This window comes from Danio rerio, chromosome 11 (assembly GCF_049306965.1).
Source record: "Danio rerio strain Tuebingen ecotype United States chromosome 11, GRCz12tu, whole genome shotgun sequence".
NCBI classification, from domain to species: Eukaryota; Metazoa; Chordata; class Actinopteri; order Cypriniformes; family Danionidae; genus Danio; species Danio rerio.
In genome coordinates, this window is record NC_133186.1 from 2,985,001 (window position 1) to 3,012,500 (window position 27,500).

General features: G+C 40.4%; 1 protein-coding gene across 9 annotated transcripts in view; it reads left to right on the forward strand.

Annotated features, from left to right (window-relative positions):
- kif21b (kinesin family member 21B) overlaps positions 1–27,500 on the forward strand; it is a 124,089-nt gene that overhangs the window by 81,836 nt on the left and 14,753 nt on the right. For 7 of the 9 annotated variants that reach the window (XR_012386926.1, XR_012386930.1, XR_012386927.1 and 4 more), the window contains exons 27-30: positions 22,040–22,176; positions 23,843–24,023; positions 25,675–25,839; positions 26,906–27,023. Coding sequence is in view for 4 of the 9 variants with exons in the window: in XM_073916247.1 (XP_073772348.1) it covers positions 22,040–22,176; positions 23,843–24,023; positions 25,675–25,839; positions 26,906–27,023 (601 nt within the window). In the remaining 5 variants the exon portion in view is untranslated. Of the gene's footprint in view, positions 1–6,713; positions 6,753–22,039; positions 22,177–23,842; positions 24,024–25,674; positions 25,840–26,905; positions 27,024–27,500 lie in introns of all 9 variants that reach the window. The other 2 variants (XM_073916246.1, XM_073916248.1) reach the window with 1 other exon arrangement.

Genomic DNA, 27,500 nt, shown 5'->3' on the forward strand with positions numbered 1-27,500 from the left:
CATCTTTACTTTTAAAAGAATATATAAGCAGGTCATCAAAATAAAATTTTAAAAAATCAATACGGTCACAAAACCAAAATTAACCATCAATACTTGCAGTGTAAAGCAGCATTATGTGCGTATACATTTTTAATAAATGTATATAAATGCACACTGCTGAGCAGGGCCGATTAAAAAAAAAAAAGTGCATAAATTAGATGGAAACACATTTACAGAACAAATACCAGCATGCGAATCAATAAAAAGTCTTGTGACTATTGTTATTTTAACAGATCATGTGATTCGCAAGTAATTAAGTTGGCAGTTCATTCCGCTGTGGTGACCCCAGATTAATAAGGGGACTAAGCCGAAAATAAAATAAATGAATGAATGAATGAAAAAAGGCCCACATTGGCTTCTTCTACCGTAATAAACCCGGTTTATCATGAAGTGATGATTTCAACACAGGCTCGTTGTGAAAATGTACCCCAGTATACATTCCTGGAGAGCGCAAATCATTTAGCCAAAGGTACGTCTGGCTGCATTTAATTTTGAAAACTAATGCTACGGGGTTGTATGACGCCGCTGGCAGCTTCTGTTTCTATTCCTGCTTTCCCCGCTGACCGCTTATCTCCGTATGCATAGCTTTTCTGCTGTAACTAGTTTGCTCGTCGTGTATGTCGGCGAACTTGAGATGCAGAGCGGAGTTGACCGCAACGACAGGGTTCCAATTTGCCGAAGAACGGTTCCAGAAAGCAGGTAAAACAAAAACAAAAGGCAAAATATAAAATAAACAAGTAAATAACAGGGTGAAAATGTGGTAAGATCTGAAAACATGGTTAAAATTAGGCAGTCGCAAGGGCTTTTCTGGAATGCTTTTAAAAACACTGTGGGTTGGGTTTAGGGAAGGAGGTGGGTGAAGATATCATTCGATCAGTCGATCAGTCAGTCGACAGCAGCCTCTAGTGGATTTATACGAGAACAGCAGGCGCAAATGGCACTCGTGAGACATTTTTGAGATCTAAAAAAGCGTACACAGCGGCCTCTGGTGGATTCATGGAAAACATAAAGAACTGCAAAAAAACGTATCTCCTGGAATGTATTTCATGCTCTCCAGAAATGTATACAGGGGTACATACCAATAATAAGCCTGGGTTGCAACGGTTTTGTTCTCTTAGGCTTATTGGATTAAAGTTCTGCTTTTTTCGCTAAAGTCTTATGCAATATTCCAGTTTTGCGCATATTTGCGTTGAAGCATAGCTACTGTATCCAGGGATGAGGTTTTTCCCAAAGCCCGCATTTTCTCTTTTCAACTGTTGAACCTTATTTTCTCCACCTAACTAGTGTTCTTGTCTCCTCCGTGTGTAAGTGAATGGCGGTTCAGCTTTAACCCTGCGTGTGCTGCAGGCGGTATCGATCTCTAATTGCAGCTGAATGGTTTGCATAACTCAAAGCCGACAGCAGCAAGCTAGCGTCAGTTCTCCGGCTCCTGCGAATTCTCATTATAACACCACAAGTGGGCACATTAGGCTAGGATAACCAATTATTCCACCCTCTGAAGATGGGTTTTGTTTGCACTTTCCCTCCATAATTGAATCAGCAGTGTCTGATATTGCCTTAGAGATCTAAATTGGTCATTTGATGCGCCTGTCAGGGATTTATCTCATTATTTCTCCAACCCCTTAAATATTGCGCTGTTCTCGTGTATGTGTGTGTGTGTGTGTATGTGTGTATGTGTGTGTGAATGTGGTAGGAAACATATCGAAACAGACCGCAGATGTTTCTTCAAGGCTGAATTTCTGGCTGTGGCATTCCTGTTTGTTTACAACGTTTTTTTGTTTTTTAAGTAGTTATTCGAGCACCTTCAGCTCAGTAATTTTGTGTTTCGTTTAAAATCACCATAATTAATGCTGTTTGCTTAAGCAAGCTTCACTTAATTATAGGTGTGTGAGATGTCGCATATCCTATGAGAAGGAAGATTTTTATACTTTAAACAAATCCTCATTGATAAAATAGATGTGTGGAAAAATAGTCTTTTATTAAAATAAATCACAAAATGTAGGTGCTTTATGAAATCAGCATGACATGAAACTCACACTATTAGTTATGGTCTAATACTGCTATCAACAAACCATTATCCAGGACTTTAACTCATTCATTCATTTATTTTCCTTCAGCTTAGTCTGTATTTCAGCGGAATAAACACATATATATGTATATGTTATATGTCATAAACATTTTGGGCTCTATTTTGACGGTTTATGCGCAGAGCACAAAACGCTGGGCGCAAACGCTTTCAGGGCATGTCAGAACGCATTTGTGCTAATTTAAGGACGGGAAAATCAGCTTTGCGCCATGGCACATGGTCTAAAAGGGTTGAGTTTATTTTCTTAATGAGTTATAGGTGTGTTTTTGAGAATAAACCAATTAAAACCTCATCTCCCATTACCTTCAAGAGCCATTATTGAGCATGTCTGGGGTAAGATGAAGGAGGAGGCATTGAAGATGAATCCAAAGAATCTTGATGAACTCTGGGAGTCCTGCAGGAACGCTTTCTTTGCCATTTCAGATAAATAATTTGAGTCATTGCAAAGTCAGACCCTACTGTCCTAATTAAATAATTCAAAATCAAGGCTTGATCATATTTTACTTTGGTAAAATAACTATAATCTAGAAGCCTCTGCCTTTCATATGAGCCACTTCTAAACCAAATGATCGACTAGAAGGCAAGTTATTATTTGTTGTTCCTAAAACTTGTATCGGCGACAAGACTTTAGTCAGGTATTGTTTATATATATATACGCCTTTCTTCAGCATTTCTGAAGCCGCTTGTCATCATATGGAAATGAATTTAATTAATTTTGACAGTGTTCATCAAGCACTAATGAACTTCCTCCATATCTTTTGTTCAAAACTTAATTATATCCCTTCTCTGTTGACATGTTTAACATTAACAGTCTCACCTGTTAGTCTCAGTATATGATCCGTCAGTTGTGTGATCTTAATTATTTGAGCTCACGAGACTCTTCTTCTCCACTTGATTACTGATTGGTCTCTAATGGGCGGCTCGCATTTGATTAAATTGGAGTCCTGACAGCCTTTACTTTGCGTGGTTTAACACAGAATAACAAAATGGAGACAGTCATGCAGGCCAGTATTAATAGACCTTCATCAACATTTAAATCAGCGAATCAAAATGTCCCGTCAATTGGTCACACGCTCATTAATGCACTTCTCGAGTTAAGTGTGTGCGCAAGTTTGTCGACTTCTGAATGCTTGTTTTAAAGTAGTGGTTAACGCTCGACACTTCATTAAAGTTTCAGCCAATCAGATGCGATTTGAGGATCTGCTGGCGGTTGGTTTTGTTTTTGCTTTTGACTCTGAGACTCAGACTTCATTGAACAGCGTCGCACGTCGATACGCAATTGAAAGCTGTTTAATGCGGTTGACCCTCATCACCGAGGCTGTGAACTCGTCACATGAATTTCTTCCTGTTCTGAATGAGAAATCTCTTGTGGCCCGTAATTCATTTCTGCGTTTGTAGATCAGCTCGCTCTGATAAAATTAAGGTGATTTTTTTTTTTTTTTTTTTTGCAGCAGAACATCACATTAAGTTTAGTAATATAAGGTTTGATATGAAATGATTGAAACGTTTCTGTTTCAACACTGCAAATTTAAGCAAAGCAGTCATTAATATTTGTCAGTAATTTTAAAAATAATTAAGATTAAATGAGCAAAAATCAAGCAGAAGTGTCATTCATTCATTTTCTTGTTGGCTTAGTCCCTTTATTAATTCGGGGTGGCCACAGAGGAATGAGCCGCCAACTTATCCAGCAAGTTTTTATGCAGCGGATGCTCTTCCTGCCGCAACCCATCTCTGGGAAACATCCACACACACTCAATCACATTCATACTCTATGAATAATTTAGCCTACTCAATTCACCTGTACCGCATGTCTTTAAACTGTGGGGGAAACCGGAGCACCGAAATGTGTCCCTCATATTTATAAAAGTATTTATATTCATTTATGAATTCAAAAAGGATTGATTGAGCTGTATATTTGTCAAAATAAAAATGTCATCATATTTTTTGACATTTTATGAGTGTTACTGTTGGTTATTGCAAGCCATTTATATTGAAATCAATGTCAGTGACGCTACCATATACACTCATCAGCCATTTTATTAGGGACACCTGTTCAACTGCTCAACGCAATTTCTAAATCAGCCAATCACATGGCAGCAACTCAATGCATTTAGGCATGTAGACATGATCAAGACGATCAGCTGCAGTTCAAACTGAGCATCAGAATGGGGAAGAAAAGGGATTTATGTGACTTTGAACGTGGCATGGTTGTTGGTGCCAGACTTTTCAGAAACTGCTGATCTACTGGGATTTTCACGCACAACCATCTCTAGGGTTTACAGAGAATGGTCTGAAATAGAGGAAATATCCAGTGAGTGGCAGTTCTGTGGGCGCAAATGTCTTGTTGATGCCAGAGGTCAGAGGAGAATGGCCAGACTGGTTCCAGCTGATAGAAAGGCAACAGTAACTCAAATAAGCATTCGATACAGCCGAGCTCTGCAGAAGAGCATCTCTGAACACACAACACGTCCAACCTTGAGGCGGATGGGCTACAGCAGCAGAAGACCACACCGGGTGCCGCTCCTGTCAGCTAAGAACAGGAAACTGAGGCTACAATTCACACAGACTCACCAAAACTGGACAATAGAAGATTGGAGAAATGTTGCCTGCTCTGATGAGTCTCCATTTCTGCTGCCACATTCAGATGGTCGGGTCAGAATTTGGCGTCAACAACATAAAAGCATGGATCCATCCTGCCTTGTTTCAATGGTTCAGGCTGATGGTGGTGGTGTAATGGTGTGGGGGAGATTTTCTTTGGGTCCATTAGTACCAATTGAGCATCATGTCAACACCACAGCCTACCTGAGTATTTTTGCTGACCATGTCCATCCCTTTATGATGGTAGTGATTAGTATGATTAGTAGCTTATTGAATCTACGCCACGAAGGATTAAGGCAGTTCTGAAGGCAAAAGGGGGTCCAAACTGGTACTAGTAAGGTGTACCTAATAAAGTGGCCGGTGAGTGTATAGTTATTAGCCTAATAAAGGGACATTTTCCTGTCTACCGAGCATAAAGCATTTCTAGGATTAACATTCATTCATTCATTTTCTTTTCGGCGTAGTCTTTTTATTAATTTGGGGTCGCCACAGCGGAATGAACCGCCAACTTATCCAGCACATTTTACGCAGCGGATGCCCTTTCAGCCGCAACCCATCTCTGGGAAAATAGGATTAACATGATTAGTCCAATTTTAAAAAAGGCTAATTTTGGTATACCTTTAAGATGTAATATTAAGATTTTTGATCAATTTATAGCGCCCTTTAACTATCATTACCAAAAAAAAAAGTACTGACCCAAGACTATTGAACGTCTCTCCTTCTGATATCAAAGATTCCATCAGTTTAAATTGCTGTTGGCTAGAGTTTAAATAAATTAACGGAAATCTGCGGGGTTATAGTTTGTATGTGTATGTGTGTGTGTGTGTGTGTACGTGTTTTTGTGACATATCAGGACACAATTCTGTATAATAACATGGGCATGACACAGGTATTACAAGAAGGTAGTCAAATTTGAGAACATTGCTGATGTCCTCATTTCTTAATTTCTTATAAATCACACAGAATGAGACCGTATAAATACAATGGAAACCTATGTAATGTCCCCACAATTCACAAAGACAAACGTGTGTGTGTGTGTATCCCACTGAGTGTTTTAAACTGTTACTACTGATAAAAGAAGACCATTTATGTTTAAATGTCATTCATATTTTATTCCCTGTGAATTCACATAATAGCGCTTATTATAGTACTGCATGCAGCCTTTGACGCTCATGTGCTTCATATTGTCTCTGAATAGCGGGAGCCATTTAGCCCAGAGCGCTATAGTGTTGTTACAGTTTCAATAGGAGATGCTGCATGAATGAAGCAAGTATTGACAATGTGTTTCACTTAAACACTGGCCTCTCTTTTATTAGTCGTGGTTTGTTTCTTTGATAGTCCTAATAAAAATTGCTCAGATCAAACAGCCGAGTGTAAATTGAGGCAATAAAGGTACTGTGAAATGTGCAGTTTTGATTCGATGTTTTATATAATTTTAACTGAAACATTGAATAGGGCGGGGCATAGAGTAGCTCCTCCCCTTTTTTATAAAAACAGCCAATAGCTTTTTGTTTTGCTCACAGCTCTGCCAGTGAGAGTGGTTGAGCATCAAATGAACAGCAAATGAGAAGAAGTGGGCGGGGCATGTCAGACACTAGAGAGCATTTGATGACGTGATTGCGACGTGAAAAAAAAATCGATTAAGGCAAAAGTGACAAACTAAACGCTAATTTTGGAGCACACTAGCTTATTGATATCCTTAAAACGAACTATTTTAATTTAAGACCTTTGAGCATCCATTATGAGCGGGAAAACGTCATTGTTAGGCTTGTGCAGGTGGATCGGATCTAAGGTTTGGAGTGGGCTCTTCCTGTCAATGTGTACCAGTAACCCCACCCCAATGAACTCTGCATAACCCTCCTGCTAACTCCTCCCTTTTTTAATCCAGCCCTGCCTGCTCCCTGGGAAGCCCCTCCCCCTCTCTCCCTCTCTGTCTTCTACTGACTCCTCCCACTTTCCCCCCTAACCCTACTGCCGTTCTGCCCCATAGGTCGGATGACAGCGACTCCTCTCTCTCGGAGGTGCTCAGGTAGAGATCTCTCTGTCTGTCATTCTGTTGCCTGGTTGTCCCGCCCGGCCACACCCCCTCCAGCGGGTGTAGTCACGGCGTGAGCATCATGCATGATCCCTTTCCATTTGCGTCCTGTGCTGTGAACTCTGTGAGAATGGGCTATATGCACAGCTAGTGTTTTTCTGCCAACGGTAAACTTCCGGTGAAAGATTTATGTGACTATTTATGGTTCCTTTTACAGCGTCGATGTTGTAATGTTATTAAAATACAATCAGTTACACAGACTCATTCAATCTAATTCAACTCAGCTTTATTTGTATAGCGCTTTTACAATGTAGATTGTGTCAAAGCAGCTTCACATAGTCGGTTATACTGATTTGAAACAGTGTCAGTCCAGTTTTCAGTTTAAGTTCAGTTCAGTTTAGCTCAGTTCAGTGTGGTTTAATATTCACTGCGGAGAGTTCAAACACTGAAGAGCGAATCCATCCATGCACAGCTCTACAAGTCCCGAACCAAGCAAGCCAGTGGTGAAAGCGGCGAGTAACAAACTTCACCAATTGACCAAAGTGAAGGATAGAAGAGAAACCAGGCGCAGTCTGGTACGACCATTTCTCCTATGGCCAAACGTCTTGTCGGAGCTGCAGTCTAGGCGGCGGAGGTTTAAGAACAATGGACGTCAGACCAGTGGCGTAGCGCAAAATGCGGAGGCCCCCCTGCAGGGATCACTGACGGGGCCCCCTGATGAATGAGGGAGGAACCGCACGGGAAAGCGATCACAAATTGAGGAGCGGGGAAGGGGTGGAGCGACAACGCGGGGAAGCCTTCACAAACTGAGGAGTGATCACAAACTGAAAGCGGCGAGAGCGTCAAAGTAGCCAGAAGTCATTCATTTTCAATGAGAACCGGCGGCGAGGAACAGCGCGGCGCGTCTTGTCCGGTGTGGGCGTCGAGGATAGTTGAAATCAAGTCAACTTTATGGTACGAGCTATAACGTGGTTCGGCAGCAAGCAATCAGAATGAAGTAGTCCACCGCTTGAGAGGTGTTCAGAGAACACAGACCTGTGAACTTTGGTTCCGACCACAGTTGTTCCCAAGAGTTTGATTATTGCGGTTGTCGGATTTACAATTGTTGTAAATCCCCTAATCACGCGGGGCCCCCCCGTGGTGCGTGCCCTGCAGGCCCATCCGCTACACCACTGCGTCAGATCCGTCTGTCCCCGGAGCAGCTGCTCAGGATACGACCTGGTCCGGGATTATGGAAAGCATTCCTTTAGTTGTTTAGGCATTAATCGAGATGCGTTTAAATGGAAGCACCATCGTTTGCAACAGGCTAGCAGAAAAACTTCCTTAAAGTTACTGTGGTGTAATACATTTTCATATTTTAAAGACATGACGCTGAAAAATGGAATTCAATGTAGTGCATCTTGCCCGGACTGACACCCACTTTATATTGTATATCAATCAGGCAGTGAAGATCACTGATTTTTAAAGAAATCAGATCTTGAATGTGGCGTAATTGTAATGGTGTGACAGTTCACCGGAAGTGATTGGGCTCGCCGATTGAAAATTACAGTCATAAAGTCTGTGTGCATACAGCCCATTGAATGAACCTTATGGATGGACTAGTCTGAATGGCTTTAATGATCTTGAGTGTTCGGAGGAGGAAAGAAAAAAAAGATTTCAAAATACTTTTTTTGTGATCCAAATGTGCTTGCTGAAATGTCAGCTTTTGACACAGAATCCTTTGGATTGATTGTTTCCAGCGGAGCTTTTGGTAAGGTTCTGTTCAAAACCCTTTTGGGATCAAAGGGTGGCATCATACTAGCCAACTGAAAGTGGCTTTGGCCAAACCTAATAACGTTTTTTCCAAAACTTCCCTGATTTTTTTCTTTATAAATAACTAGATGTGACTCTAAAGGAACCGGTCACACTTTACAATAATAACTACACACTATGAACCATTTACTAAGCATTAGCAATTAGTGAATTCATTATCTGTTAAGCATTAACTCTACATTATCAGAAGTTAGTAAGCAGTTTATAACTGCAGCTACACAAGCTCTATTCTTGACTTATAAGCACATTTATAATGATTGTACTTTCATACTTGGTTAATGATTTATTTTTCATTACAAATTAAGTTTTGCATTATTTACAAGCCAGTTATTTAAGAATACTTGGTTGTTTTTTATAAGATCAATCAGAATGAGTTAGGAAATTCTTAATAAACTATTCAAATTAACAGTTATAATTCTTATTAATCAGGCATATAATAACAGTCAATATGCATGTTAATAAATGCTTCATTAACTCAACTTCATCCAGTTTTGTGACCTGATCTAAAGTGAGGAGCATTTGTGCTTAATAAATCCAGTATAAATGACAATTAAAGGGTAACATAAAGGACATTATTAATTTCTTTTCTTTTATTAATTTCTTTTCTGTTTGAAGATCCACAAATAAAACTGCACTTCAAATGAAAAATAAATCTTTGCAACCTTTTCTAAAATATAATTACTGTACAGTTTAAATATTTCATCTTATTATATTGTTAAATTATTCTATTGTTGTTGTTTTATCCAATTTTGTCGTATTTTGACACTCCTGTTATTCAGCAATGTTCAAACTTTACAGTAATTTTACTTTTTAGATAAGATTGTAAAGATTATTGTTCATTTGATACCAAGTCTTTAATAGTCATTATATGGGATTTATAAAGCATGAATGAACTAGATAAGGTCACAAAACTGCATGAAGTTGAGGTAATAAAGCATTTATTAACATACATAGTAATCATTACTAGGCCCACACGGAATCTGTGCGCGCAGAATTCCATAGATTTTCCTGAAGATTTTTAGCCCATCACTAATTCTGTTTATTCACTTGTGTAAAGGTGTGTAAATCTATATTTATTCAGTTTTTAAATTAATTAGAGTAATATTATTGACTAATATGAAAATGTCCATCTGATTTATATACAATGCAGTTTGTACTGTAACACTTTCTGTCTTTTAGTAGATATATGAGAGACTTGCTTTGTTTACCAAACAAAATTAATCTAATTGGATTTGCATTTTAAACATTAAGAAAGCTAAAAAGATTTAATTATTTATTTGTTTCATATATTAAGGTTTTAGTTATGATGCTCCCAAAATAATTCTGCAGAAATCTGCAGATTTTTACCAAAATTCTTTGCAGAAATAGTAAACAACATCCGCAGATTCCGTCTGGCCCTGTTCAGTAATATATGCCTGAATAATCAGATATATAAACGTTGATTTCAATAATTTATCAATCATTTACTAGCTCATTCTGAATGATCTTAAAAATCACCAACTACTCTTAAATACAAATGGTTTGTAAATAATGCAATACTTTTTTTAGTAATGAAAAATCCACCAGTCACAGAGTATGAAAATACAATCATTAAGCACATTATACATGTGCTTATAAGTAGGCCCACACGGAATCTGCGCGTGCAGAATTCTGCAGATTTCTAAGCCATAATTAATTCTGTTTATTTACTTGAATAATGTGTGTAAATGTGTTTATTCAGTTTTTAAATTAATTAGAGTGATATTATTAACGAATATGAAAATGTTCATCTGATTTATGTACAATGCAGTTTGTACAGTAACATTTTCTGTCTTTTAGTAGATATATTATATGAGAGACTTTTTTGTTAACAAATAAAGTAAATTTAATTGGATTTGCATTTTAAACATTATTAAGAGTTAAAAGATATATATATATATTTTTCACATATTAAGGTTTCAGTTATGATGCTCCCAAAATAATGCTGCACATTTTTAGCAAAATTCTCCGCAGAAATTGTCCGCAGATTCCGTCTGGCCCTACTTATAAGAATATAGCACTTGTAGTTGCAGTTATAAACTTCCTACTAACGTCTATTAATATAGAGTTAATGCTTAACAGAAAATTAATTCACTAGATCCTTATGCTTAGTAGATGATTTATAGTGTGTAGTTATTATAAAGTGTTACCAACGAACCTTATTGGTCAATGCCAAGGCCATGAGAGTCTGCCTCGCCAACTGAGCAGTATTCCAGGCACTTCCGAAGAAGTTTTAGTTAGCGGGACATTAATTCTGGGTTAACAACCACCCGCTGAGAGAAACCCCGTCTCTTGTTTCTTTAACAACTATGTAAATGAAGCTCTCAAATTAAAATTGCCTGAAATATTGGCTAGCAAGATGTCAACTGAACTTGTTAACATGTCTAGAAAGTTTGACATCTTTTGAACCCCCAAGTGATTTTAATTCATTTTCGGCTGCATTTCTTCTGGTCTCTGCTGTAAAAACTCTTAAGAAAAGGTTCAGGCAAACTCCACAGGTTTAATTTTGTATGTTGCTCAAATAATCTTTTTTTAAATCCAATATAGCGACGCTGTGATTTCTCCGTACCTCATTATCCTGACAGCAAAATTGCATTTTTCTTGTTTCTTTCGAGTTGTTCTTGTTATCCCATTAGAAGCTAATGGCTCTATGATGAAACATGGAGTGCTTGGAAGAACTCGCTCCTAAATTTCCTTTGGGAGACAAATCTGTTTAAGGGGAGAATCACAGACAGCTGGCTTAACTTGTTCACTGAGTGAGTCAGGGTTGATAAACTTCTTTCTGGTTGAAACAAACAAGATGGTGATGAGAAACTTCGCACTATGATGAGTGTTAAAGGAACAGTCCACTCCACTTTTTTTGGAAACAGGTTCGTTTCCAAGTCACTGTGTCAATCTGGTGGTAGGTCTGGTGGTAGCACTTTTAGCTTAGCTTAGCATAAACCATTGAATCAGATTAGACCATTAGCATCTTTTCCAAAAATGTCAAAAAGGAGTTTTGATAATTTTCTGATTCAAAGCTTGACTCTTCTGTAGTTACGTCATGTACTAAGATCAACAGAAATGAAAAAATGCTATAAGAGTTAGCTCTTTTACCTAGCTGAGGTACCATTTCAGGCGCTGCTGAAGTCATGGTATGGCAGCAAATCTCCTTGATAATTCTGTCAAACTGAAAGTATAGTTTCTATCCTTATCGATCTAGAAAATAAGAGCGATTGATTTTTCGTCAGACTTAGTACAGGGTGTAACTACAGAAGTGTCAAGCTTTAAATAGGAAAATTATCAAAGAAATTTTGGTCTAACCTGATTGAATGATTTATGCTAAGCCAAGCCGACAGCTAGCTCTCTGCAACTCTCACATGGTCGCCCACTGAAGCTAAGCAGGGTCAGTACCTGGATGGGAGACCACATGGGAAAGCTAGGTTGCTGCCGGAAGTGGTGTTAGTGAGGCCAGCAGGGGGCGCCCAACCTGCAGTCTGTGTGGGTCCTAATGCCCCAGTATAGTGACGGGGACTCTATACTGCTCAGTAAGCGACGTCTTTCAGATGATACGTTAAACCAAGGTCCCGACTCTCTGTTGTCATTAAAATCCCAGGATGTCCTTCGAAAAGAGTAGGGGTCTAACCCCGGCATCCTGGCCGAATCTGCCACCTGGCTTCTGTCCATCATGGCCTCCTAACCATCCCTATATCATAATTTGCTTCATCACTCTGTCTCCTCTCCACCAATCAGCTGGTGTGTGGTGTGCTGTCTGGCTGGCTGCCGTCGAATCATCCAGGTGGATGCTGCACACTGGTGGTGGATGAGGAGATTCCCCCCCAAATGTGTAAGGCGCTTTGAGTGCCCAGAAAAGCGCTATATAAATGTAAGAAATTATTCATTTTTATTATTAAGCTAAAAGTGATCCGGAGATCGTCTGAATGGATTCAAAAATGGTTAAACTAATCTCTAGAAGAGTTCTAAATGGACTACTATTTCCAAAAAAAAGTGAACTGTTCCTTTAAAGCAAGATTTTTGTTATCTAGGGCCCGAGTAACTGGAGCGTTTACACATATTTTTAGTGTTTTGCTATAAATAAACACCCTCTTTGATCGGGTAAAGCTGAATGAGTCAGTAGGGAAGCTTTTATTCTCTGAGCCACAGCAGTCTGCTCTAAATCCCACTATGGGAATGTTCAGATAAGGTTCATTCATAACTCCCCCCTTTGTTTATCCATGAGAAACACAGACCTCCTGTATCCTGACCTCCTCATGATTGTCTTCTCGAAGATTTGGAGAAGAGGCAACAGGATACCTCCAACCTCCCCTTCCCACTTTACACTTCATGTTTTTTCTCAAAGCACTGTTCGCTTTCCACCCAATTGAAGGGTCCAAAAAACACGAGCTCACTCCTCATTGGTTATGTGCAGCATGATGGTTTATTTGTGTTTTATTTTCGCTGTTGCTGTTTGTTGTACTGTTTTAGTTTTTCACACGTGTGTGAAATTGAGTGTTTACGTGTTCATGCGTTTTTACTGTTGCAGAGATTGCATGTTGAGTTCCTGGCACTGTGTGTGTGTGTGTGTGGAGTGAGTTTTCATTTATGACAGCAGTTCATAGCACAGCATGGCATTACACCTGTATTGAGTGGGTTTGATTGACACTCAGTGTGGAATAAGATGCTAGCTTTATTTATTTATTTCCTTTAATCGTTCTTTCCTAATTTCTCACTTATCTGCTCGGATGAGCAAAAAAAAAAAAGCATGTTGTGGAGAAAATGTTGTGATTATTAGAGAAACTGCATCATTACCAGCTTCCAAACCTTGAGTTGCTTTGCCTGGTGGGAAACAAGGAATGCATGAAAGTCATTGAAGGAAGGAGGAACCTGATTCTGGTCTTATTTTGACTTGCAAATACCCAGGGGCACTTGAGTGACCAAACATCAACCCTTCAAACTCACATAAACCATTCTAACCTCTTTGAACAGAGTTTTACATGGGCAAACACCACTCACATTTTAGTGAGACTAAAAAATAAAATCCAGTTGCATATGAAGGTGAAGAAATTAGGTTTGTAAGTCAATGGCTGCATCCGGAATCGCCTACTACTCAAGTAGGTACTACATTTAAATTGGATTTTACTTCACGACCATTAGAAGAGTGTGTATTATACAGTGCTTAAATTGTGAATCGCGAGGTCCCGGAACAGATCGGAGTAACGGATCCAGCATACTACCCGAGGATGTAGAGGTGTTGTGCACTGAAGTGAAGAGTGAGGGTGAGGGAGATAGCGGGCCGTTGGATAGCGGAGGGATGTCGTGGATGTAAGTTAAGAGGCGGGGCGGGGGTTGGTTGTCGTGCTCGAAAGTGAAGAGGGTTGAGGAGTCGCAGAAACAAAGTGAAAGTGAACAGTAGATGGGGGAGGAGGGCGGGTGAGGAAAAATGAGGTGCCGGATCAGGTTTCAGAGGTTCCGGATCCGGCGTGTTCCACAAATGAAGCCCTGGTTCTATATTGTATAAATGTGAGTAGTATGAAAGAAACTTGGATGTACAACATCTGCTATTAGTCATTCTCATGTGACCTACCTGCATCAGTCGCTTCACTCCATTCATGAATTCTCTCGTGTAGCATTATGGGATAGCATAGCGTCCATCGGATGCACCCTAGTAGTAGTAGGCCATCCAGGTACTTCTCACATACTGTTTTTCGAATACTATGAATTCAGACCTGCTACTCGGTTCGCATACTATTTTAAGCACACTATATAGTATGGAAGCATGCAAATTCGGACGTAGCAAACATTTTTTGAATTGCAGTTCACACAGATAGCTAGTTCTGTTTTGAATGCCTTACACAATGTTAACTTGGAACCCGATCACCATCAGTTCATGTTTGCCGGACCTCCCTAGAATTCCTCCCACTTTAGAGAGCAGGAATGTGTCGACAGCAGCCTCCTGCGTTTCATCTGTCCTCTGAGAGCTGGGATGTCCCAGTTTCCTCTTTAATCAGCCATCCTCTTGTCACCTCTGTGCGACTGCGCCTGCACTGAGGCTTTGACGGCTCCGCCATCATTAGGACTTCACAGGCGCTGAGCCGGACAGAGGCTGATCTCAGCCCACAGGAGACCAATTTCCCTTCATCCCAAACTCCAGCTTCATTTCCGTCTCGCTCGGCCGGCAGGAAAGAGCTTTCCGAGACCGGGCTGGTTCGGGAACGCTGTCAGCCTAAAAGGGGAAGAGCCTCATTATTTTTTGGGGGGAGGGAAAGCTTGTTTAGGCCTGCCAGGTTGCCAATGTGTGTGTGCTAATTGGCAGCCACGACTGGAAGCTTTCTCGGCATCAAAAACTGACAAGAAAAGGAAGGTGATTTCTGAAAAGTAATGCCTAGTTTTTGTTTGATATTGTTTTTCTTCTGACAGATAGCTTCCACTTGTTTACTTAAAAATAGCTTCAATTTCCACTAGGGGTCAGTACTGAGCTGAAAACACCCCCACTGTTATGACTGACACGGTGCATCCTCCGCTCTGCACAAACATGGGGAAATAAGCCCGAAATAAGACAGGAGATGAGAGATCAGCCCTGAAGTCATTTAACTTGCCTTGCTCCCTCAAGTCCTTGAGACTTCGAGTTTTATTTTAGTTTTCTAAAGTTCTCCAGCAGTTTATAGATGAATCCTCTCCTCCTTCAAAAGCATCATGTGTGTTTAGCACATTTCTCTTGCGATAGAAACCCTCATTTAGCCCGTGGCAGCAGTCCATCATACATCTGACCAGAAATGCAGCTTGCCAGCTGTCAGTAAACATTACATCCATTTGCAGTTGGATCCGTTACGATGGATGTGGAGATTGCGGTTTTCAATTACACACCAGCTTGCCTGTGCTATTGTTGGGGGAAAACAGAAAAAAAACAACAACTAGTGGATGCCATCCAAGGCGAAACATCGTCTGCTCCCCAATGTGATATGAGCAGCCATGACAGGTGTCGTGTGATGGTTGGGCCAAGTCTGTGAGCCGTTAGACAGAGCACAAAATGGTGACATCATAACACGAGTCCCAACACGGCTGAGAGCAAACCGTTGCTGCATCGCTATCGTGCGGCTGCGGTCTCAATGATTGACGGCTTGAAGGACCTGACGGGTGTTCACACTGGTGAGGAATAGATTTGAAATGTCTTTTGGGAGCTGCTGGGAATCTCTGTGCTTCCTAATTGGAACCATCTCGCTCAGATATACAGGCTGTCAAAATCAAGAAGTGCTGCTTGTCTCCGGCAAAGAGTCTTTTAAACTATTTATGTGGATATAAATAAGTTTAAAAAGCCCCGTGTTGCTCTACATCCGCAGTCATGGTGGGTTTTGTCTTTTATCCCTGCTGGAGTGGGAGAGTTTTTAGTAGATCATTTGCTAATTCTGCGCTGCGGCACAATGTTCGAGCATCATGAACAAGTAAAATCTACTTCCTATTCTTGTGCATATCACCTCAGCAATGGAGTAGGTCAATATCAGGGAAGCTTCAGGACATACACTTCCTGACAAAAGTCTTGTCATCGATTTCATAATAACTTGACTTCTAGTTGATCATTTGGAAAAGTGGCAGAAGGTGGATTTTTCTGATGAATCACCTGTTGAACTGCATCCCAATCATCACAAATACTGCAGAAAACCTACTGGAACCCTCATAGACCCAAGATTCACACAGAAATCAGTTAAGTTTGGGGAAGGAGAAGTCATGGTTTGGGGTTACATTCAGTATGGGGTAGATCTGCCGAGTGGATGATCAACATCAACAGCCTGAGGTATCAAGACATTTGTGCTGCCCATTACATTACAAACCACAGGAGAGGGACAATTCTCCAGCAGGATAGCACTCCTGCTCATACTTCAGCCTCCACATCAGTTCCTGAAAGCAAAGAAGGTCAAGGCGCTCCAGGATTGGCCAGCCCAGTCACCAGAAATGAACATTATTGAGCGTGTCTGGAGTAAGATGAAGGAGGAGGCATTGAAGATGAATCTAAAGACTCTTGATGAACTCTGGGAGTCCTGCAGGAACGCTTTCTTTGCCATTCCAGATGACTTTATTAATCAGTGATGTGAGTCAGTGCAGAGATGTATGGATGCAGTCCTCCAAGCTCATGATGGAGTCAGACACAATATTCATTCTGTCTCCACTGCAGCAGGACTTTATATTCTATACTGCGGGGGTTCCCAAACTTTTCAGCCCCTGACCCCCAAAATTACAATGCCAGTGACTCGAGACCCCCAATATCCTCAGAGGTGGTTATAAATATATAAACCTTGCACATAACAACGCACACATACCCATAGGCCCAAGTCTATTCATCTGTCAATTTTGAAGAACACCACTCGGAGACTATCCTCCATGTTCAGTTGTTGCCTGTATTTATTTTTCAAGAGTTCACACTTAGCTGATGATTTACAAAGCTCATTTGGCATGCTGTCCCAGGAGAGAGCCTCGAGCCCGGGGCTTCCTCCCGTTGGCAGAGCAAGAAGGGAGCCCGAGCTCGGTGGATCTCAGAACTCCCCTGCCGCTGTAGCTAAGGGAACGTAAGGGATTAGACAAGCTTGATTGTTATGTATGTTGAATGTCTTTGGATGGTGGGAGGAAACCGGAGAACCCGGGGAAAACCCATGCGGACACGAGGAGGACATACAAACTCCTCACAGAAACACCCACCGGTCCTATGGAACTAGGGCCGGCAGTATTCTTGCTGTGTGGCTCGCAGTGCTAACCACTGGACCGCTGTGCCGCCCAATCACAGGTAAAGGAGGAGAATAGGGGAGGAGGGGGGTTTCTTCCAAACGAAGATAAAGTGAACTGAAAACTGAGGCTATTTATAGTGGCTTAGGGCTCATATGATTGGAAGATTAGTGATTAGCAAATGCGAGACTGGCCGTGATAAATCATAAGCACGCGATCCTCTCGAAATTAGTTTATGAATAAACTTCACTTAATGTATTTGAGTGCCGTAAAGGTATTATTTCTTCTTCTGTGTGTTATGAATAAAATATTTAAATATGGTAATTCTTGTTGTTAAATAAATTGAATTCGATTTTTGGAAATCACCAAGTGACCCCCTCCTCCTTAAAACAACCCAGGCTCATTCTGAAAACGTAGTCCCGTAGACGTTTCTGGAGACTGCGAAATACGTCCCGGGAGTTTTCTCTTGCGAGTGCTGTTCGCGTCTGCTGTTCTTGCGTAAACCTACCAGAGGCCGCTGTCGACTGACTGTTTGTCTGACTGAATGACTGACCCACCCTCCTCCTTCCCTAAACCGAACCAATTTTATCGATTGACTCGCCCACCCACTTACTTCCCCTAAACCCAACAAATGGTTAACAAAAGGCGTCTAGAAAAAGAAAGCCCTCGTCTGATTTTTACCACGTTTCCAGAAACGTCTGCGGGACTACGTTTTCAAAATGAGCCTGTGTTGCTTTACAATGAAACCCCTCCAGCTGTCAACTTGTTGTCTCTCGGCCTTTAGACCTATACCCAAGTCCCTTTTGGATCTCTGATGCACACGTCACCCAGTGTGCCTTGTTACAGACACACAAAATGAGTCATAGTTAATAATATCCTTCTTTTTGCCTGTGCCCAACACTGGTGTTAGTAACAACCTTTAGAGTCTAGAAATAAGTAGTATATCTTCACTCGTAGCACACCGGAGCAGATCATGCTTCTGCTAAACATATGGACGTTGAAGATCTTAAAATAGATCCACTTTCTGTGCCACCCTGCATAGTCAGCAGTGACCAACCGAGCGGCTTTGAAATGCGGATTTAAGGCTTCTGAACCACAACTCACAGCGGACTTGGCTGCAGTTTGCATCAGTCAAGCAGGCTCCCTTTCAAGTGCGCATTCGGCTTGGCTTTGCCGTCGCTGTGACAGAAACATCATGTATCGGCTCGACCTGCTGCTTTGGCAGTGGTGTACTACGGCAGGACATAATTAGCACCTGCTCGAAATCTGGAGTGTGTTCACTTGTTTTCACTGATGTTTGTCTGCCTCTCTGATGGCCGTGTTCTGGGCGACCCGTGGAGCGCCCTGAGTGGTGACCTGCACGGGAGTGCTGTAAAACACAGCTGGAGTCCTTTAAATCAAAAGAAATCTCAGCACGCTGACATTGAACTCCAGGGTGAGCAGCTTGAATTTGAGGGATTGAAGTGTGCAGAGTTCGATTCCTACATCTTATTAAACGTTGGCCGTGAACAATTCAGTTTGCCCGTTGAATCAAATCCAATTATTTCAGCAAAGCAATTCAATTGGCTGAACAAGCTCTTAAATTAATAGCTCACTGCACTTGTTTAGCATACCATAAGTATGGCATGTATGAGCAATATTGCACTGCTATGACTGTGATATTGTGTTTATACAACAGTTCAACAGCATAATCATGGATATAAAAAGAAAATCAAGCACGGAGGGCCTAAAAACTCTTTTGTTTGAGGAACGCTGCGGTTACTAAAGTAACCCTTGTTCCCTGAGGGGGGGAACAGAAATGCTATGTGGAAAACCTTCCACTTATGGGATTTTCATCAGAAACCCATAAGTGGAAGGTTTTCCACATAGCATTGGAGTTCCCCATCCGAAGTGGAACGCTGCGGTTACTAAAGTAACCCTTGTTCCCTGAGGTGGGGAACGGAAATGCTATGTACCTTCGCCACAACGATTGTCCCTTTGCCGTTGAGCATGGAAGTCCCCTCAGCTCAAAAGGATGGCGAGCATTGCACTAGCCGCTTCTTATATACTTGACTGATTGTCATTGACGCCAGCTGTGCATGCTGACTCTGCCAATTCATTTGGCATTTCATTGGCCCGATTTTATACTCTTTCAGATGATTGGTTTCTGACGAAAACCCCATAAGTGGAAGGTTTTCCACATAGCATTGGAGTTCCCCATCCAAAGGGGAACTACTTTCTTCTGCCAGTCATTCACATCTGCAGCTGACGTCAAAACAGCAGAAGCCGTTACTAATTCACTAACCTCACTTTAGAGCTAGTATTGGAATGATTCTCTAGCGTAATGTCTAAAGTGATGACAAAACAGCTGATTTTGCTCACATTTTAAGATCATAAGGCTGAACATGACATGAAATGCCATCCGTCTACAGAGATATCTCCCTACAATATTATAGTCTATTACAGTTTATAGTATTTATCTGTTGCAATCGCGATATCACAATAATTAACCCTGAAAAAAGCAGCACAATCACTACCAGATTGCTATTGTGTTTGCGATAAGTAAAAACGCTAAACGCATGCGGGCATTTCTTCTTGCTTTCTGCCAACACGACAAACGTTCCTGATATGCGAGTCCCATCTCAATACACTACAATTATATTGTATAAATACAGCACAACAACATACAATAGATAGAGATCGACTTATAATATCACTCACCAGTTTAATAATGATTTGATCAGATATAGGAACCAGACAGAACTGTTGTATAAACTTAAATATACATGTAATTATGATAGCGTAAGAATGCTAAGCACAATGCTTTAAAAGGTAAGTTTACCCAAAAATGAAAGTTATGTTATTAGTTATTTGTGCTCTTGTCAATCCAAACCCCCAAAGACCTCCGATTGTCTTCAGAATAGGCGTGGGATGATAACCGTTTTCAAGGTATACCACGGTTTGGAAAAGTCAAGGTTTTAAATCCGCCCAAATTTTCTGTAATACCGTTCCTGATGTATGTGTAAGATTTTTTTAGGAGAACAGGATCTCCAGCAGAAATCATATCCAAAGATGCTGTTTTAAATTGACAGCAGAAGTCTGTGATTCAATGAATTTTTGAATATTATAGAATTTCTAGAATATCATGGAATTTCTGGAATATCATGGAATTTCTCAAATGTTATAGATTTCCTGGAATTTTATGTAATTCTTGGAATATCGTGAAATGTCTTGTATATCATGGAATTTCTCTGAATATCGTGGAATTTGTAGAACATCATGGAATTCCTGAAATATAGAATTTCTACATTTTTATGGAATTCCAGCAATATCATGGATTCTTTAGACTATTGTGGAATTCCTGGAGTTTTGTGGAATCTTTAGAATATGCAATTCCTGGAATATCATGAAATCTTTGGAATTTCTGGGATATAGAATTTCTGAAATTTCATTGAATTTCTGGAATATTATAGAAACTCTGGAATATCATGGAATTCCTGATATATAGAATTTCTGGAACATCATGAAATGTCTTGAATATCATGGCATTTTTGGAATATCATGGAATTTTTAGAGCATGGAATATCTGAAATATCATGGAATTTCTAGAATATCAAGGATTCTTTAGAACATTCCTGAACTATGCAAGCCAGTGGTGACAGCATAGAGGAAAAAACTTCACCAATTGGCGATAGTGAAGGAAAAAAAAACCTCGGGAGAAACCAGGCTTAGTTGGGCATGACTATTTCACAAATGGCCAATCATCTTGTGCAGAGCTGCAGTCTAGGCGCTGGAGGCTGGAAAACGCTGGACGTCATTGAAGACTCGTCTGTCCCTGGAGTCTCACAGGAATCACTATCATAATTTCTACTCCTCCATAACCACCACAGCAGCTGCTCAGGATACAGCCTGGTCCGGGATTGTGGAAACCTTGGGATCATCTCTTCACAGGTCTTGGATTGCATCAGTGGCACTACATAGTCTCTGGGGGCCTTGGGATGAGTATCCCCAGGTGGAAATAGAGAATAAAGAGAATAATTAGCGTAACTGCTGTCCATAGTGTATATAAACGAGATGTGTGAAGCACACTCATGCATCATACCACTATGTGATGCATTGAGTTTATGCACTATTCAAAAGATAGGTCTTTAATCTAGTCTTGAGCTGCGAGGATGTTTCTGAGCCTCGGACATTATCAGGAAGGCTATTCCTAGAGTTTGGGAGCCATAAATGAGAAGACTCGACCTCCTTTACTTGACTTTGCTATCCTAGAAGCCCTGAGTTTTGTGATCTTAAAAAACGAGTTGGATTGTAGCGAGACAGGAGGTTGGTTAGATGAACTGGAGCTAGATTATTTAAAACTTTATAGATTATTTAAAACTTTATAGGTATGAAGCAATATCTTAAAATCAATTTGACACTTAACCAATGTAAGGAGGATAAAATTGGGGTGATATGATCACATTTTCTAGACCTGGTAAGAACTTTGGCAGCTGCATTTCATATCAGGATACCTTTTCCCTGTTTTCATCTTATCCTAAATTCTCCTCTATCCATTCAATCTGCAAGTCTTTCTCACATTCACAAACACTGATGCAACAACAACAACAACAACAAAAAAAAAAAAACTTTTGTGTCCGCCCCTGAGGAACAGATGGCACACGTTGCGTTTGAACACAAACAAGCTTTGTTGCGACATCCTCCTTTCCACCTACTCGTTCTGAGACCAACCTCACAGTCTTCACAACAGTGTTTTTGAAATGCAGCATGTCTTTGTGCAGGGGTGTGATCACTCCCACAGGTGGGCTGAAGGGGGGCAGGACAGCCCCTCTGCAGTGCGTGGCCATGGCTGAAGGACACACCAAACCTGTGCTCTGCCTGGACGCCACCGATGAACTGCTTTTCACCGGCTCTAAAGGTACAGTGCGCACCATCACACAGTTATTCCACTTTGAACATGTGACAAGAAAACATAAACGCCCATAAGCACAAACACATGAGCCAATTTGAATTGCATTTTCTCATCGCTTCAAGGTCAAAGTTTCAGCATTCTTCAGCTCAGCAGCCCACTGGTGTAAACAATGCTCAACTCAAATATCTTGTGATATTACTCACCCACTATGCTGTATGTATTTGTGAATAAGCTGCCAGATTTACATCATGAAACTAATTATGATTGCGATGTTTTGCATACCAAACTGTGTTGGTGCATTTTAATTATTGGGCCATTGGAACCAATGGTCCCTGACTCAAATTTGAGATTGTTAGCATGTTTATTCAGGTGATGGAAAGCATAAATGAGCGCCAAAAACTTGGATGTATATTTACTGAACAACACATTTTTGACAGGTCAACATGGCAATTTTCACCTGAGATTTGTAGGCAAGGTACAGGGGGTTACAAATGGCTTTAGAAAAATGACAGCATAATCATTTTGTGTTTACACAGAGATAAGTAGGTCTAGTAGGAAAATTTGTTGTATTTACCCATTTTTGAAGTGTTATATTTAAATGGGAAGACTTCAAAAATGGGGAAAGGCACTTTCTGAGTGTTTTTCCCCAAAGTTTGCATATATATGACTATAGAAGTATTAAAATATATCAATATCCATTTGAATTCTAGTTCTAAACAAACTTTGTCTTTAGTATCTACATTTTTAAGGCTCCGCCTTATCTATTTTCAGAGATATTGTGATCTAGAGGTGTGAACCTATACTGGTCTCACGGTTCGGTTCGGTTACGATTATCATGCCTTCGATTCGGTTCAATTCGATATCTCGGTGCATCACGGTGCATTGACAATGCTTTCCAATACAGTGTTATATTTTGGGGGGAGGCTATAACAAGCTGTCTGTATAAACACACAGTACCACACTGTCTCTCATTCAAACACATACACAAACATAGACACCACCAAAGAAAGAAACAAACACACACATACACGCACGCACACACGCACACACTTAAGCCCTCGCAACAGGGAGAGCTCGCGCTGAGCGGAGCAGAAAAACGAAAAAAAGAAGCACTTTTCCGACGGTCCCTTACTGAGAGCTCCTCAGCGCGAACTCTCCCGGCTAAACACATATTGCGAGGGCTTAAACGGAGCAGTGCTCACAGCTGTGAAACAAAACCAGCTTTGTCTTTTTGTAGGAAACTCACTTTAGATCTTTTTAGGGTAAGAGGTTTTTGAGTTATTGCCGTCTATCACTGAATGTGTGTCAGGAAAATCGAAAACAAAACCAACTGAACCGCGCTCATTTCTGGCGCCCCCCTGGATATACAGCACCCTTAGCATTTGCCTTTGGTGCCTATGCCACGGGCCGGCCCTGAGTTGGCTGAGTGTTGTTAATACTCGCGCTCACCTCCCTCGCGACAGAGTGCATAGGAGATAAATGACGTCAGTACATAATAACCGGTTATGATTATTACTGAACCGATACCTTATTGTCCGCGTCTGCATCGCGGTGCACCGAAGAAACAATTAATTTTGACACCTCTATTGTGATCTCAGTATGGCTCCATTAATGAAATGTGTACGCATTTGCAGTGGACATTATAACACAATTTTTTATACCCAATATTCAGATCGAACTTGCAAGATGTGGAACCTGGTCACCGGGCAGGAAATTGTGACCCTGAGAGGGCATCCTAACAACGTAGTATCTGTCAAATATTGCTGCAACTCCAGCCTAGTCTTCACGGTTTCAACCTCATTTATCAAAGTTTGGGACATTCGGGATTCTGCCAAGTGTGTTCGAACGTTCACGTGAGTATCTTTTCTTGCATCAAAGGCTCATCGAAAATACATGCATCAGCCTACATTTTTTGCAGATCGTTTCCGGTACGTTTCGTTGCACGTTTCAGATGACAAATTGACTAGAGGGCGCTGCCGATATTTTCGTTGATCTAAAAAATTTTTATTCTTTGTCGATTTTTTTCTTTTGTACAGGTTCACGAGTAAGTGTGTCTTGTAAGATCACCTAGGGAACCATAAACCCATCCAATAGTGTTTTTTGAAGTAAATGTAAAGACTGATTTATACTTCTGCGTCAAGCGCACACATATGCTATGGTGCAGCCTACGCGTCGACGCATAGCCCTACACCATTGGCGTCGCTTATATGCACCTCTCAAAAAATGTAACTACACGTCGCAACGACGCGTGGCGCAAGCTCTGTGGTTGGTTGACTTGGTAGTGCTGACGAGTCTGGGCGGGACCGAGAGCCGCGCGAGCGGCGTGAGCCCGATGGATTGATTGTTTACAATTGTGGAGTCCCGTGAAGGAGCTCTGAATGGAAAGTTTTGTTTTGTGTTTACCTCATAGTTAAAGTTGTTCCACGTCTGCCGGTTCTTGCCTTAAAATAAGCGAGTTTGAACCACTTTCAGAAAGCGTTCAGATAAAACAAAACACTAGCGGGGAACCTCGACACAGAGGAACATAAACACCTCACTGCCAACTAGCATTTCGGAAGTGTTAATGCAGACCAACTGAGACAGCGCGCAGAAGTTTAAATGCATAGCTATGCGCGTTGCATGCGGCGTAGGTTACGTCAGTCACTTAACACAGGAGTATAAACCAGGCTTTAGGCTAACATTTTCTGCATCAAAATACAACATCGTACAAAGTGAGCAAACCGACCACGCCAGAAAAGTTGTCCTTATAGAGATAGATATGTGTCATAAACTTGTTCAATAAATATGATAGACCCCATTAGGTTATTTTGTGGTATTTGTTCAGTGCTGGGCAAGGAACTGTACAAAAATAAACTATGAAAAATCAGCTGTGCTAACACATGCTAATCATTTCTAATATGATTGTGACATACCAGTCATTCTAGAAACATGCTGTTTCATACTAGAAACATGTATACTTATGTCCGAATCATTCTAACAATGATAAATCATTCTAGAAACATGTAAAAACATGGTAATTCATTTTAAAGCCATGCTAGCAACATGACAATTTATGATAAAAACATGTTAGCATTAGCTAACATGTCAATTCATACTGGAAACATATTTTATACTAAAACCATGATAACATGTTAATTCATAGTAGAAAAAACATGCTAAATCAAACTAGAAATACGCTAACATGCTAGTTCATGTTAGAAAAATGCTAGCAACATGCTAATTCATAATAAAACCATCTTATAAACATGTTCATTCATGCCAGAAACATTCTAATTCATACATTCGTTAGTTAAATGTCCATTTAAACATCATTAGTGTGAAAAGAAACAAATGTTGTTGGCGCCTTTACTGCCCCCTAGCGTTCATTTTGCCTATAAACTGCAGTCAAATGTATGTTTTTGTAGGTTGAAGCACGTATTTCCAATGAGCCTGTTGTTTTTATTAGCATTTAGCTGTGTCATCTGAATAGATCTATAACTTAAGCATGAAAATGTAAATCTTCAGGTCATCGGGTCAGGTGGTCTCGGGAGACGCCTGTGCTGGAACAACCACCCGCACCATCACGACAGCCCAGGGCGAGTACCAAATCAACCAAATCGCCCTCAATCCTTCAGGATCAGTGCTCTACGCGGCTGCAGGAAACACTGTCCGCACTTGGGATCTCAATAGGTGTGTAATTCATTCCTAAGCAGAGTACAGGCAGAAACGCATTAGCATTTATTGATGGCCATATACTGATGTACCCAGAAACCAGGCGGTAGGCTGTACAGAGATCATCAGAATGCACATATTTGGTTCTCCACACACAGATGCAGGGTTTTATTATGTTAGCATGAGAAAGCCATCGTACTGATATCCTTCTTCTGCTTCTGAGACCTCATAACTTTGCATCAGACTGTCATAGAGACTTAACACTGGGCTTATTTAACTCAGTTTAATGAATAACCAATCACTGATGTCTTTTAACTTCCTGGCCACACACTAGCAACCACTTTCAGCACCTTAGCAACTGCCTCATAGACTGTGATCAGTTCTGGTAGCATAATAATACTAGTGACGTACCAATCATGTTGGAAACATGTTAGCAACATGCTAATTTGTGTTAAAATAATGCTACCCACGTGTAAAGTCATACTAGAAACATGATATTTCATTGTAAAATCATGCTAAAAACATGTTAATTCATGCTGGTAACAACAACATGATAATTAATATTAGACACCTGTTACCAACATGTTAATTTATAATTGAAACATGATAAAAACATGCTAATTCCTGTAAAATTAAGCTAGCAACATGGTACTTCAACTTGTTAACTCGTATTAAAAACATGCTAGTAACGTTCATTCATTTTAAATTTGTGCTAACATACTACTTCACACTAGAAACATGTTATATCATACTAGACACATAACAACATGCTAATTCATGTGAAAATCCTGTTAGCAACATGCTAATTCATAATGGAAACATGCTAACGACACGTTAATTCATGTAAAAATGGTGCAGACATGCAAATTTACTCTAGAAACATGATAATTCATTTCAGAAACACGTTAACAGGATGCTATTTCATGTTAAAATTGTGCAAACATGCCAATTCACAAAAGGTACATGCTAATTTATGTTGGAATCATAAGCAAACTCAAGCCACCATAAAGTTTGTCTTTAAATGTTAATATGTAGTTGTGAATGTCGTGGTGCAGTCCTCTGACTTTGGAGTCCCTGTGTGCAGAATGCAGGCCACCGGGAAGCTGACAGGACACATCGGCTCAGTGATGTGTCTTACAGTGGGTTATTCTGCAGGAGGCAAAGACCAGGTGATCACTGGATCCAAAGACCATTATGTCAAGGTTAGTTTAACCTTTTAGCTTAATTTAAAAACTATTTATTTCACTTTGATGTCCTTGTTTGTGATGTCAACTTCTTCTAGTATAATTTCTTAATATTTTGTAATGTCTACTTGTAATATGGCCCATACACATGTATTTCATACTACAAATATGCTAGCAAACATGCTACTTTATGGTACTAAACTAGACTAGACTAGACTAGACTAAACCAGACCAGACTTGACCAAACTAAACTAAACTAAACTAAACTAAACTAAACTAAACTAAACTAAACTAAACTAGACTAGATTAGACTAAACCAGACCAGACCAAACTAAACTAAACTAAACTAAACTAAACTAAACTAAACTAAACTAAACTAAACTAAACTAAACTAAACTACATTAGACTAAACCAGACCAGACTACACTATACTAGACTAAACTAAACTAAACTAAACTAGACTAGACTAGAATAGACTAAACGAACCTAGACTAG